At 33.1% G+C, this 15,767-nt stretch overlaps 2 protein-coding genes across 3 annotated transcripts in view; one reads left to right on the forward strand and one right to left on the reverse strand.

Moving 5' to 3' along the window:
- LOC138318536 (methionine synthase-like) overlaps nt 1-7,514 on the reverse strand; it is a 29,503-nt gene extending 21,989 nt beyond the window's left edge. The window contains exons 1-8 of the mRNA XM_069260985.1: nt 7,374-7,514; nt 6,367-6,569; nt 5,300-5,389; nt 2,911-2,980; nt 1,872-1,964; nt 1,238-1,344; nt 806-865; nt 420-615 (exon numbers count right to left, since the gene is read on the reverse strand). Of these exons, the coding sequence (XP_069117086.1) occupies nt 420-615; nt 806-865; nt 1,238-1,344; nt 1,872-1,964; nt 2,911-2,980; nt 5,300-5,389; nt 6,367-6,569; nt 7,374-7,413 (859 nt within the window). The 5' untranslated portion in view covers nt 7,414-7,514. The remainder of the gene's footprint in view (nt 1-419; nt 616-805; nt 866-1,237; nt 1,345-1,871; nt 1,965-2,910; nt 2,981-5,299; nt 5,390-6,366; nt 6,570-7,373) is intronic.
- Nucleotides 7,515-7,637: 123 nt separating this feature from the next.
- LOC138318539 (syntaxin-5-like) lies at nt 7,638-15,767 on the forward strand. 2 transcript variants are annotated; one of them, XM_069260989.1, is made up of 11 exons: nt 7,640-7,797; nt 9,109-9,218; nt 10,766-11,004; nt 11,422-11,492; nt 11,743-11,798; nt 12,096-12,283; nt 12,603-12,659; nt 12,857-12,944; nt 13,758-13,894; nt 14,272-14,393; nt 14,616-15,767. In XM_069260989.1, exons 3-11 carry the CDS (start codon nt 10,807-10,809, stop codon nt 14,773-14,775), a joined length of 1,077 nt encoding a protein of 358 aa, XP_069117090.1. In that variant the 5' UTR covers nt 7,640-7,797; nt 9,109-9,218; nt 10,766-10,806; the 3' UTR covers nt 14,776-15,767. The 2 variants fall into 2 exon arrangements, with proteins under 2 accessions (XP_069117089.1, XP_069117090.1); XM_069260988.1 differs by lacking the exon at nt 9,109-9,218 and having other exon boundaries at nt 7,638-7,797.

A 15,767-nucleotide genomic window follows, 5' to 3' on the forward strand; every position in this document is an offset into this window, starting at 1 on the left:
AATTCAATTGATCCCATTGATTTGAAAATGACAGTATGCTTCAACAACTTTTCCTAAGAAAACATTATTGACAAAAGATAGTGAAATACACTTATGCAGTGTAATAAGTGCATACATGCATATTACAGTAGTGCAGAATAATGAATTTGGAAGATGTAGAATTTAGTATCATTATAAAATAATCATGAAACATCATGATCTTCATGTAGACCTTAAAGTCTTTTGAATGTTGATCAGTCATTTTTTGTTAAGCTTGATTGAATTTTTTATGAAATGTTGCATACAGACAAAAAACACATAGGAAGTATTATATGTACAAAAACATTCTGATATGGTACCAGCACATTGAAATTATCTCAATTATTTAAAATAAGTCCACATCATTTTCACCAGTTGGTCTACGTAACAGAATTACCCACCTGCATTAGGGTAACATAGAACATAAGCCTCTGTGTTTTTGCTAACAGCCTCTATGAAGGGTCTCATCTCCATGGCTCCCAGGGCACAGTTAAGTCCCAGACACATGGGTTTGGCCTGTGACACACTGATAATGAAAGCTTCTGTTGTCTGGCCAGAGAGAGTTCGGCCACTTTTGTCAACAATTGTACCCGACACCTGAAATGATAATAATGTCAACCAGAAAAATGTTTTTGGAGAAAAGACTTTTTAACAGTGTCTTCAGCAGAATCAATGAAAACATCTAAAGGAGGTCTTAAAATTGAAAATTATACCGGGTAGTTTTCCATCTCCTAAAATCAGTCTAATGACTTTAATTTTTATCTGTATATTTCAACAATGTACTTACAAAAATTGGGCAACTTCTGTTCTCCTTCTCAAACAATTCTTCTATAGCAAATAAAGCTGCCTAGAAATTTCAATGATAAAAAAGATACTATTCAGATTTATTTTGAATAAAAGCAAGTTTTTGCCTACTTTCAAATGGTACCTTAACTGTAATATTTTATCACCGCATATATAGAGTGTAGAACAAGAAATAGGAGAGAGTGCTTATTTAATACTGGTCAAATGACAGTTGCAAGCCACGAATTGACATAAAACTGAACCAAAATTATCTCACATATAACAAGATATACAATGTATTTCATATATTAAATTCATCATATTGAAGAAAATGTCTTCATAAAAAAAAAAGTTTTTGTCTTCATGTCTTTGTACATGGAGAGTAGACATCATACAATCATGAGAATGGTTATTTGTATTATGGAATATATGTCACCTTTGAATTGGCTGTGTCAAATATTGTCTCTACCAACAAAACATCTGCTCCTCCTTCTAACAAACCCCGGGCCTGCTCAGTGTAGGCTGCTACTAGCTCATCAAATGCTGGAAAAATAGTCAGTAAAACGACACTGTACTAAACGTTGATTGTGGACCAGCAAACACCAATAGTTCTATCAGATTATTCTATGAATGAAGTGAAAATACATATATCTAAATGAGTGATAATTTCCATTCATTTTTTCCTTCTGTGAAATTGTATCTTCGCGATCTTGTTTTGAAACAAAAATCACGAAATTTAATAGCTGTGAAAGACAATTGGTTTACAGTATTATATGAATATTTATGTCATACCATAATTTATACGGGTATTGACACTTCACCATTAGAAAATAACTGGAATTGATTTTGAATGTGGTAGAATAAGGGTTTGTGTCATAAAATCAATAGTGTCTAGTGGCATACAACAGTCAAGGGCATTTGAGTGTGTGTATGATGGTTAAACTCAAATAGCAAATGTCATATACATTATACAGTCTGGTGTACAGGACATGTAATTATGGTCAGATGTGACAAGATTATTATTCATGTCAAAGGTCATTTTACTCATCTTCGACTGTAATGATACATACTGATGTTGCGGAACTCTGGTTTTTCTACAGAGGGAGAGATGGACAAAGTCCTATTGGTTGGTCCCATGGCTCCTGCCACATACCTAGGCACACCTGAAAAGATCAAATTATTATTAATTAAAGCATAAGATAACGTAGTTTATAAATGAACATTTGACAGAAAATCTATTTATATGTTGTCTTTGACACAAGCACTGACATATGTAATTTTACTAAAAGCTACAATAACAAATATTATAGGAGCGAAAGATCCATATAATACTCAGAATACCCTGCATATTTGTTATAATTTGGCCAATCTGATTAAAATACAGATCCTTATTATCACTACGTAAGATAGGAGGATCTGAGAAAAACCCATTAGGGGTCATGTCCAGGTGACCTTTGTAAATGGCCAATCAAATTGCTGCTGGCAAAATTTTGACAGTGAATTTCAGGGGACGAAATAGTTTGAAAATCTGTCAGAATTATTTCCGTGTACATAGTCATCTCGCCCACAGAGCACAATAAAGCTAATCGTATTGGTATGTTGGGGCGAAATGGCGTTGTCAATTGACAGAGCAACGTGCAGAAAATCCATTTGATCTGAATTACACGTGGTATAAAGGTCATCCGAACATGACCCTTAATCGGATTTTCTCAGATCCTCTATTGAACGGAGTGGTTATAAGGATCTGTATTTCAATCAGATTGTAATTTGACTTTCCATAAAAGGAAGTTAAAATTTCTTCATTACCGTAATATATGTTGTGGTTTCTCATGTATATTTATATTTTCTAATGTAACAGATATTCAATATAGTTTTGAATAATATACCATCAATTAATTAAAGTAAATAATTGTCTCTCTTAATTTATATATTGTAATTTACTTTCAATAAAACACATGTTTTGTATAATCACAAGATTTACAGTTGCAGTCTTAAAACTGTGCAAATTATCAATAACGGTTCTGCATTATGTGAAAGACTAAACATATATACATGTATATATCTTAAATTATCTAAAACAAAAATCTGGTTTTCAATCAAATTAATTACCTGTTCTTTTGGCAACATCATTACAAGCCCTCTTGGCAATCTTAGCTGCTTCACAATTCAAGCGAAATGTCTGAAAGTAAATATTTATATCTACATTGTATTTCCATCAGAAATTTCAAAATGTAAAATGTTTTGGTAAGGGGATTTGATTCAAATGAGTTTTTAAATGCATTACAATATTCTATATAATAGTAACAACTGAAATGCAAATCAAAGAACTCAAAGTACTGCAAATACAACACAACAGAAACAGAACAAGAGATCCCAGAGGGATCTTGGCGCCCACCAAAGAATGATCTATATCTGACAATGGAAAGATGGATCTTTTCTCTACTTTTTAAACTTTTTCAAACATACTACACATAAAATTTGAGACAGATCGCTTCAGTAGCTTTTGAGAAATAGCAGTAACAAACTTCAACTATCAAAATCCAAGATGGCTCCTTGGCGGCCATCTTGTCGATCAATCGGCCCCAAATCGCAATATGCACAACTAGGGCCCTAGGGGAACCTACATGTGAAATTTGAGAATGATCCATTCAATACTTTCTGAGAAATAGCGATATCAAACTTTTAACTATCAAAATCCAAGATGGCTCCTTGGCGACCATCTTCTTGATCAATCGGTCCTAAATCACAATATGCACAACTAGGGCCCTAGGGGAACCTACATGTGAAATTTGAGAAAGATCCATTCAATACTTTCTGAGAAATAGCGATGTCAAACTTTTAACTATCAAAATCCAAGATGGCTCCTTGGCGACCATCTTCTTGATCAATCGGTCCTAAATCACAATATGCACAACTAGGGCCCTAGGGGAACCTACATGTGAAATTTGAGAAAGATCCATTCAATACTTTCTGAGAAATAGCGATAACAAACTTTAAATATAAAAAACCAAGAAGGCTGCATGGCAGCAATCTTGTTGATCGATCGGTTCCATAACGCATTATGCACAACAAGATCCCTAGGGAAACGTACATATGAATTTTGAGACAGATCCCTTCATTACTATCTGAGAAATAGCGATAACAAACTTTGACTATCAAAATCCAAGATGGCGGCCTGGCAGCCATCTTGTTCACCGATTGGTCCAAAAATGCAGTATGCACAACTAGGCCCCTAGGGGAACCTACATATTAAATTTGAGAAAGATCCCTTCTGCACTTTTTGAGAAATATTGATATCAAACCTTAAAGATGCTCCACCGCTGACAAATGGTATTTTTTCACTATCAAAAACAGGAGCAGACGATATAGTATTTTTCTTCAGTTACAAAAGTTACTTACTTTACACCATTACCACCATTGAAAAGTTTGAGCTTCTAATTTTACTTCAAGTTTAAGATATGAAAAATAATTAATTGCATCCCGAAAAAATTCCGTGGCACTTTATCCTTTATGGAATGAAGTACTGATTGCGCATGCACCAAAGGCAAAATAAATTATCTTATATTATTTTTTGTGTTAATTCGACATATATATACAAGATTAATCACCAATTATTGTTCTAATGATGAATGCCATGTATGCTCTGTCGGCGGTGGAGCATCTTTAACTATCAAAATCCAAGATGGCCGCCTGGCGGCCATCTTGTTTATCCGATCAGCCTCAAAATCTGTATGGCACAACTAGGGACCAAGGGTACCCTCCATGTTAAGTTTGCACAAAATCCCTTCAATAGTTCTCAAGAAATATCGATAACAAACTTCAACTGCCAAAATCAAAGAGATTATTTCAAGAACATTCAACTGCCAAAATCAAAGATTATTTCAAGAACATTCAACTGATCATAGTGATCACAAAAAAACATATGTTTTGTTTAATATTTTTCTTGATTTTAAAATTTCCTACATGAAAATTACAAAGAAAACAAAAGTCTTCATTAAAATAAGTTTTTATCCAATACTTTTGTTTCTTATGTTGCACATACACTTATTTTGATAATTAAGAACATCTGATTAGTTTACTTCATAATTCTTAGGTCTTTAAGACTTAGATAGTAAGTGCAATTTGAATTATCATAAACAGAGATTATGTAATTGGATAGACAGCAGGCAACAGTTGGGGAGTACTGGCATAAGGTACAGTGATGACCTAGATGGGCTGTGTATTATATAACACTCTGTGTATTCAATACACACTCTGTGTGTTCTACCAATCAGAAAGCGGTCTTCCCATGAATGATTGGTCCAAAGTAATATTATTCAATGAATAGGAAATTTATGAATGGAAGTTTATGAATGAAATGGTTCAAGAGGTCACCACTAGATGTCATTGTAGGGCAAGTCCTACTCAGTCCTACACATCAATAGTAAACCGGATAGCAATAATACAAACGCTAGTCGTGTTGTATTAAAAAATAGCATGATAATGAAGAGAAGCTCACCAGATCCTCTGTGCCGTAGTCTGCTTGTGCTATCCTTGTACCACTGAATGTATTTGTCTCTACAAAGTCTGCTCCAGCTTCCAAGTAATCCTTCAAACATACAATAGTTATTAAATAAATTCAATCTTTGTTCTGATTTATGGGCTTATCATCCTTGTTCAGATTATAATCGAGCCTATAGGATACTAAGTAAATTCATGCAGAATTGTCAACCTTTTCACCACTTTCCGAGATTTACAGTGTAGAAAAAAGTTGTTTAAAATAAAAAAGTTATTGTACAATGTACTTATTATTTCAAGTCAAAACTAATGTAATAATATGAGAACGGTTTTATCTATAAATATCTAAGAGCTAATTATTAAAGGATTATAAATCCTGTACACATTTCATGTATATACTGTATGCATTCTGATTTATCGGAAGTAAAACAAAGTGAAGTAACTCTTATTATTAGTTATAGATAGGAATGCATTCACGAACAGTCTATTAATTTAATTACCAGGTAATTTTACAACAACAATGTATTATTATTAATTATCATAAAATTTCCCTTCTTTTTTTCTTTGTCAATCTAAGACATTAGTTTGGTTGTAATTCTATGCATATTAGTTCACAACTTTAGTAGATTATATGATAAGACTAAAACATCGAACTAATTATTTAGTTTGGTTTCATTAGTTTTATGTCCTGTGCCTATTAACAGTCAGGATCATGTAATTAATTCAGGGTGTGTCAAGTTTTATGGTGGTGGAAAACCGGAGAACCCAGAGAAAAACCACTCATCAGTACCTGGCAACTGCCCCACATGGGATTCAAATTAAACTCGCGACTCAGAGTAGGAGGGCTTGTGGTAATATGCTGGGACATCTTAATCCTTGACCACCAAGGTCCCTAAGAGCATTTATGAGATATATGGATAAAATCAAATAACAATGCACTGCATTTTTTATACACTTCACTGTGTGTTTTGTTAACATGCATTTTAAGCTTGAATATTATTTTTTTATGTATATAAGTCCATCATAAAATATCTAAGATGTTTAAATATTAATTTTATAATAACTCACTTTGTGTATCTGGTAAATAATATCTGGTTTTGTCAGACAAAGGATGTCATTGTTTCCTTTCAAAGATTTGGGATGGTTTATAAATTCTGAGCCTCTGAAATCCTCTTCTTCAAAACGATGTTGCTGTATCATGGTTCCCATCCCACCATCAAATATCATGATCCGTTCCTTCATTGTCTGCTGCAGCTGTTCATCTAATGGAGCTGAAATAGTTTTTATGACCTTTAGATCAATGGATAATCTATATACATATGTATATCACACTTGAAAAAGATTATATAATATGTTCACAATTATAAGGTGACCTTGACTTTGACTTCAACCAGTTTGTCTGATACATGACATTTTTTAATAATAAATTATCAATTGATGTGATAAATTGTTGATCACTTTTCCCGTTGAATATCATCTCCTGGTTTTTCAAGCATTATGATAAAGAGAATAGGACAATAAGAGCATTCAGAGTCAAAATTTTAGATAATTAACAAATTAAGTGTCTGAAAAGAAACCATATCAAAACAATTTAAAAGTGAACTCAATGATCTGTTGTAATTATTATTAGCAATCATCAATCTAATTATCAATTTTAGTTAAATCTATTGAAAGTTTTTTATACACAAAGTTAAAATGCTTGTAATAAGTAGCATGACAATCATTATATATATTAATATAACGGCAATGTTGGATAAACAGAAAGTAGAAAATTCTAAAAATAGCTACAGTACCACAACTACCATTCATAACAGTATTTCCTATTTAAATAACTGTACAGTAAGCATAGGGTTATCACCATTCAAGTTGTTTTTCAAACGACGCTGTCAGTCATTTAGCCTCACTTTTCATTGCTATGATTCAATTTAGCAAATTCTGACGAACCCTCAACAAACTTCTGTTGCAAGGGAGGTAACCGCTAATATTTCATAATTTGTTGACAAAAAGCAAGTGCACGAGAAAAAATAATTCTCATTATTATCAAATCAAACATATTAGATAAGCAATTAACAAACCAATAGACGAAATAGCGCCATCTGATAATGTCGGAGGCATGATGATGCTTCGTGACCCCTTGATTGCGTTTCGTGTGTAGAATTTATATTTACAAAACTTCCATCAGCTGGTCTCTTTCGATGTTCACACTTCGCGGCCTACCGACCAAATGCCGAATGATAGGAAATACCCATAATTCCCTACGTCTGTTCGGAGCATTCGGAATATATATTAGATAGATATGGAAATGATAAAGGAGACCCGAATGATATTTTGCGCAAGCGCATTAAAAAGGAAGTTACGTTGTTTGCTTCGTGGAGGTGCTTGTGTATTGCGGTGTTGTTTAGCGATTTTATTTGACAGATGAGGAGTTAGAAGTCAACTTTTCTCTCGATAAATTGATGTTATTATATAACTAGAAATAAGGACACTTAAAGAGGAAAGGTAAATATATCGAATCATTATAATGTAATAAATAAGCCCGACCTAGGCGTGTCGACTCCACCGGCTGTCAGATCAAAATAAGTGCAAATCGTGACTTGATAGACCATTTATCAGACATGATACAACATTCATGTACCGTAAAACTGACGTCAATTATGGCCATTTGACTATTTTCCATTTTTATATAATTAAGTGAATTAATCATAATGGAAAATTGTGGCTGATTTAGACGTACACAAGTTAGAAATTTATGATATGTATTGGAACAACTCTTCCAATGAAACCCGTATCTAAAAGGCTTAGTCAGATTCAGGTAATTTTGAGGAAATGATAGACCTGCATAGATATCGCATGGCGCTTCCTCATTTGTAGTTATGTTTAATTTTGTATATGATGAATATACTTCCACTAAACCGATCATTTATTACGAATGAAAAAAATGTTTTGTATGCTTTAAAGTTTAGTGTTTCTTTACTGTAGTATTATTGCATGTAGTTATATAGATATCTAGTTAAGTTATTGAACTTATAAAAAATGTAATAATTATTACAATACTATACTGTTCAGTGTGAGCGATCTGTTCAGGAGTCTGTCAAGGACAGTCTTTAATTAGTTGTATACAATGTATAAAAGGTGATGACCAACTGCAACATCTAGACCAACTAAACCAAATAAGTTTTTCCATTACCTGAATGAATATACATTTCAGTAGCCAGAGCACCTGGACTTGAACCATAATTGGGCCTCTAACTTCTACCAATTGAGCTTCCTGGTCACTAATTATCACATCTGTCCTTGTACATTGTAGCTACATGTGCAGTCATCAAATTCTGCTACAAGTACTTCTCCCTTTCTCTAAGTCTTCATCCAAAACACCATCATTGATATTCCAGGTGTTCTGATCACTTAAGATCTCTACACCCCTGGAAGGAGTGTCATGGTTAACCGAAAATACTGTTAACTGAAAAATTCAACCGTTCGGTTTGGTACGATAATTCTTAGTTTCGGTTCGGTTCAATAAAAAAATAACTGTCCTATAATACCTGTAATTTACGTGTATAAAGTGTATTGCAGATTATTTCATTTAAAATATGACGAAGTTGTTTGTCAGAATCCCGAGAAATACACCTGTTGACCGACATATATGTGTAACACATGTGCAAGTTCAGTCATTTAGAAGATCGTTTTTTGCTGTCTGCGGACATTTTTTTGCATATACATAATATCTAAATGATATATTTCACTTATTGTTTGATATTTCATAATTGATGATCTTTTTTATCATATTTTTTTTCGATAACAATCATGCAGAATATCGGCAGCTAAATCAAGCTGCCATTGTGTTGCCGATTGTAAACAATCCCGTTTGCGTTGGCCAATATTCCGTGAATTAAACCATTTTATGATTGAACATGCACCTGGTAAGTAATAATGTTTATCTTTATTATAATTCCAGTGCATGATACTTTTTAAACACTTTTTCTGAGATAATACAGATGTATTGATTTGCGGTAAAACTTAATTTTCACATGTCAATAATCACATAATAATGCGTCATGAATGATACGAGAAAAGTTTTAGTGACAAAATAATGTATTATAAAGGATACGAGGGCATATATCTCTGTGACTGATTAATGTGTCAATAGTACTGAAAGAGTTAAAAAGATAAGTAAATGATCAATTATGTTTTTTTCAAGATGTTCCACTGCTGACAGATCATAAATGATACTCAATATTTGAACAAAAATTGGTATTTAATCGTGTTATATGTCTAATTAAGACACAAAATGATATAAAATAATTAATTTATTTCTTTGCTGCATGCACTTTTAGAACTTCAATCTATACAGGATATAGTGCCGTGGATTATTTTTCAGGACGCAATTAATTATATGTTTTTAATTAGAAGTAAAATTTTGATATAGAAAAAAACATTTGTTGAAGTGATACACCATATTTAAATATCAAACAAATCTTGTTTTTGATAGAAAGTAGACTTAAATAGTGTTCAAGTAAGATTTGTCTGAACTGAACCGAAAAAACCGAAAACTGATCAAAAAAAAATTTAAACGGAACTGAGCTGAGAAAACATGAACCAGTGACATCCCTAACCCCAGGACTATCTCATAGTAAAACTGGAGGCAACAGAATAGAACAGGTAATTTAGTTATTTTATATACGTCAAAAAAGCCGTATAACGGTACACTGTGGTTGACTGTGTGGCTTTGATGTCAGGCGTCACTCTCTCTAGTCTTTAAAGGAAATCTTTGCTAGCCAGTGATTGGTCAAATGTTTTCCGCTGAGCTGCCTTCAATTTCACTATGAGATAGTTCAGGGGTGTAAAGATCGTACATGATTGGAAGCCCTGTAGTATTGAGGATACCCAAACACATAACTATTCACAAGTTTGCATCCTAGCTCTTCTAAGCATAGTCTATCCCAAGGGTTAAAACAAGGGAGAAGAAAATGCAGTAAACAGACAGGGGTTCAAGCAGGGTCCCCCAAACACTAACTGATTGAGCAATCTATAAGCTAGTCACCAGTGATGTTGTACCCAGATCAATTCCTCAAACATTAATTGATCTAACACTTATACCTGTACAAGGCTACATGCTCCATGTCTGATACTCCTCTTGGTTTACCTGTGGTTTTCTTAATCTATAAACACAAACTTAAAGAAGTATCAGCCCTACACATTCAGTAAAAAAAGGAAAACAACCAGAAAATGGCAGAAATTGAACTTTTTTGTACAATTTTTGACCAACATTAGCTCTACCAAGTTTAGCAAATGATCATAAACTTGTGAACTCATTTGAACTTGGAAAGTTGCATACAGTCAATTTAATTAACTGAGTACATATGCTATATAGTAGTCTGAATTCAATTTAATCCTGCACTGACCCACTCTGGCACAAATAGATTAAGGTAAAACAAGAGTTTGTATCACTTTCATATTCTCATTTCAGTTGAGGTTCATTTCTTTGTGATGTGACGTGCTGAATTCCAAATGATCGCTAGACGCAGGAGAGTCAACTCTGGGTCTGAAAATCATCAGGAACAAAACTACAACAACCATCATAGTGGGACCACTTTTGTAAGCGGGAGCCCATCATCGGCCCCAGCAGTACCTTTAGACGCAGAAATGTCGTGTCGAGACCGATCATCAGAATTTATGTCCGCTGTCAAACTATTGCAATCAAGACAGGTACAAAGAAGATATAATACTTGAAGTATAGAACTTAATATATACAGTAATGAAAGGCATGAGTCACTCGTATCTTGACTTGATTATGATCATAAGATTTTGACATATTACAATTAAGATCAAGAGTCTTTATATTCATATTCAATTTTGCGTTTATCTCACTGCAATTTTTGATGATCATGGTTACCTGAAAATGTCATGCTTGCCTGTATAATGATTTATTGACAATATAGTAATACATGTATCAGATATACTAAAGTATCTTGTAGTAGTATAGTTGTACTTCCACATTCCTGAAAATTCATAATGGACTGGTATACATCTTTGATTTAGAAGAGCCTATATGTGACTTCAGGGGTGATTGAGTTAATACTGTATCCTTAATAAGAATACTTTCTTTTATTTTACCATTTGCAGGGAAATGGAGTTCATCATCAGAGGCAAAACCATGCTCTCAGACAGAGAAGTGAATTCACACAAAAAGCTAAGTAAGTGCATATTAATGTTAAAAAGAAAACAAAAAAACTTTGATAATATTTGAGGAAGTGAATTTAATATAGTGAAACTTTCATATCTTCACTATTCCTCTTGACTGTCACCACCTTTTGTACTGATTTTGAATGTTAACTTTATTCCATTTATACTGGCAAGAAAATCATGCCAGTATTTTGCTTTAAATTATTTTTCATTTTTAGATACTTGAATTTTAGATAATGGATTATTATATTTTGTTTACAGAGGTGTGGGTAGAGATTTATCCAACACATTTTCAAAACTGGAAAAACTCACAATTCGTAAGTATCACAGTTTTATTTTCATCTCTGGCCTGATCTACTAGAAATTTGTTGCCATCTTGATGATTAAAATGAGACAAAATACTGGAGGAATAGACCAAAGGTTATGATCTTATGTTAGTTTTGTAGAAAAAACTTTTGGTGACCATTTTATATCAGGCTGTAGCGTAAGTGACATAATTAAAAATTTAAAGTAACGTTTGCTATTATCTGTTTATGGCTGTACATTTATGTTGTTTTCTTCACAGTATCATTTATGATTCACTGAGTTATTATATTTTCCTGTTTGTATTTTAGTGGCTAAGAGGAAATCACTATTTGATGACAAACCAATTGAGATACAGGAGCTGACCTATATTATAAAACAGGACATCACCAGTCTAAACAAACAGATCGCCAATTTGATGAGTCTGGCCCGATCACAGAGCTCACAAAATGGTCGCCACTTACAAAGTCATTCCAATACAGTTGTGGTATCGCTACAGGTAAATTGTCAACATTTGCAGAGATGATTTTAACATATATCTAATGCCTCCTGAATGTATTGAGTTGTATCCCTTTTCTTTATAGTTAACTTGAAGTTACAAAAAGACTTACTTCCCTTCTTACGATGTTAAAGATCAAGAAAAAAATTTGGCCAATACTGATATGAGAGAATTTCAGGGTTTTGAAGAAAATGGATGGTATTTTGCTCTATACTTCATTAGAAATATTTTCATCTATACATAATTCCACTTTGTATTCTTTTGGGATGTTTGATTGAAATGTGCACAAAATGTTAATCTTTTCTTTTCTTATTTTCAGTCAAAATTGGCTTCAATGTCTACAGACTTCAAACAAGTACTAGATGTACGAACAGAGGTAAGTTTGGCAATGATTGTATTTCTGGATATTACTTTATTTGCACAGCTCATATGTTGTAAAGTTATCATGATATAAAGCAAAACTCTAAAAAAAATGAAATCTGATTTTGGGATAAAAATTTGAGGAATCAGGAATTTTTTTATATTTATAATTTGCTTGTTTTAGTTGTAATTTTAACTTTTTGTACTTTAAAGAATCTGAAACATCAGAAGTCCAGACGAGAACAATTTTCACAGCCTGTAGGAGCCACACCTGTAGCATCAACAGGGTTTGGAGACCGAAGTGAGTGAAACTAGAGAATGATTCCCATATTCTCAAAACTTGTTTTATATGTTAGGAAATGATATAGAGTATTGTTTTCAGCAGAAATAAATTTGGTTTCTTCAATTATTTTTCATACATATGATTGCAATTTTTATTTGTTTAAAGTCACACTATACGGAACTATCAACAAAAAGTCAAGTTAGATTCGACCCCTGTATTCTTAGCATTTGTAGATGTAGTTGAAATTAAGTTATATCAAAGAATATTTACAATGATTTCTTAATAACTTTGGTACAGCAGTTGTTGAAAGTCAATACTTGTAAACATGCCTTCATTTTAAACTGGTCGTTATGATTATTGCTGAACGGAAGTCGGAAAGTTCATGACTCGTTCTCCAAAGAGTTTGGACAGACGTTACATAGTTACAGTGTCACATGATGTTCTCGGTAACAGAATTTCGACTTGTTTGACTAAATGGGACCCACCTAGCAATGTTTAATATTTATTTGATTTTTTTTATCAAAAGTTTCCGAATCATTATCGCTCATCTTTACTTCAATTTAGTCCTGTCTCTGCATGATTTACAACAGGATTTTTTTTCAAAATTCTTCTAAATCGCAAAGAAAAATCAGACCGATATGGATATTGGGACTTTAAGCCCTTAAAGTGATTTTTTTTAACATTCTGAAGCAAAATATATATTTCTTGTGGTTTAAAGATGAATAAGCTAATATCTGTCCAAACAAAAATTATCAATGAGAGTTATTCTTTTGGTGTTGTCTTTTTAACTGATTTGCCATGTGTCCTTGTAATACCTTGATTTGTTTGAAGGTCAGTCAGTCCTGTTACAAGATGAAGCCAATCACATGAATGGGTCAGCACAGGGCAGCGATTTCATTCTAAATATGGACGGGCAGTCAGTGGAAAAGTCGAAATATCAACAACAAATGCAAATCATTGAAGAGCAGGTAAGGGTGATGGCTTTTATTAAGTTCTTTTTAGCACTGATTTGATATAATATTTTGCATGTTTGATATATTGTTTGTCCCAAAGACAAACTCAGAATATATAATGGAGTCATATGTATTTGTATACATTTTAGATTCAGAATATCATGGAAGAAAATGTTTAATGATTGTACAACTGTTTGAGTTTCCTATTTCCATTTTATCTGAAATATATTATCAAGTGAATTTTTTGCTTTCAATGAGAATGGATAAAATGTTTATAGGAATAAGTCTTACCTCATACTATACCAATATCTTTAAAACAGTAATGTCTCTAACCTATTGGAGCAGTAACTGTTGATGACTGTTATCACATTGATAAATGTTTGTTTTTTAAGGATTCATATATACAAAGTCGAGCAGAGACGATGCAAAATATTGAGTCTACAATTGTGGAATTGGGATCTATATTTCAACAATTTGCACACATGGTAAAAGAGCAAGAAGAAACAGTTCGAAGGTAAAGATTGTCACGTCTTTTCTATTGTGGGCATTCCAGTCACTACATACAGATTTTATATGTGATCAAATGATGTGATGAAATTTCTTGAGAGTAGTACTGTAATAAAGTGTTTCAGTTTTAAAAAAATAGATTAGAAAAAGTTAAAAAAAAACCAAAACAACTTGATGTATTATATATATATATATTTCAGTGTAATAACCAGATATCTTTTATTTATAGAATTGATTCTAATGTTGAGGAAACGCAAATGAACGTGGAGGGAGCACACAGTGAAATTCTGAAGTATTTCCAGTCAGTGACTTCTAATCGGTGGTTAATGATTAAAATCTTCGGTGTGATCATTGTTTTCTTTATATTCTTCGTGGTGTTCATGGCATAAACGACACCTAGTGTTGTTTGTCTACAGAGGAAACAACAGAATTCTTGGATCAGGAGACACTGACCACAAAACCCCAGGGAGATTTGAAATGAGAAGATTGTGACTTTTAAAGACAGTAATTAATCTGGACGAACTTACCTGGAGTTTTAATGATCAGTGATAGCTCTAGAGGAATTTGCCTGGAGTTTAACTCTAGAGGAATTTACCCGGAGTTTAACTCTAGAGGAATTTACCTGGAGTTTAGCTCTAGAAGAATTTACCTGAAGTTTTGATGATCAGTGATAGCTCTAGAGGAATTTACCCGGAGTTTAACTCTAGAGGAATTTACCTGGAGTTTAGCTCTAGAAGAATTATAGCTCTTCAAACGTCTCTAACAATGAATTCATCAAACACTAAAGTACCAAACAAGGGAAGGATATAATGAATTTCTCCTCACCTTCACAAATGTGATGGAAGTGTTGCATGATTAATACAAACCGGACTACTTTCACTGGAGGTAAATCTTAAAAGTTTCAAATGAAGATGATGTCTGGAAAAAAACTCAGAAAGAGGGAAGCCAATTTATTGGATTTTAAGACATTTATTAAAATGATGTGCATTCATAGATGCACGATGATAGATGCACGACTAAAGCCGATACATTGAATAAGATATATTTATTGAGATTTGTGCATATAGAGTCACAGACATGTATGCAAGAAGTGTAGTCGATAGCAGTACACACTGGACCTCCGTGTCAAGTCTTGTACGGACGTTTCATTGTGCCAACAGGAGACTTGCTGGTCAATGTCCAGTGGGAGAGACTCTGTCCAGTGGTGTGATGATCATTGGTCAGCTGTACACTGTGATTAATTTGAAGGATGCCTTCTCATTGTAAGTTTATGGTGTCCAATTATTGATTTCAGATTTACTCATTGTTCTCAGAACAATGAAGAATGTAATCTTTTAAAAATTTGAAATTCAATGAGGAATAAAATGTGCAATCACTGACA

This window comes from Argopecten irradians, chromosome 3 (genome assembly GCF_041381155.1).
Source record: "Argopecten irradians isolate NY chromosome 3, Ai_NY, whole genome shotgun sequence".
In the NCBI taxonomy this organism is placed as follows: domain Eukaryota; kingdom Metazoa; phylum Mollusca; class Bivalvia; order Pectinida; family Pectinidae; genus Argopecten; species Argopecten irradians.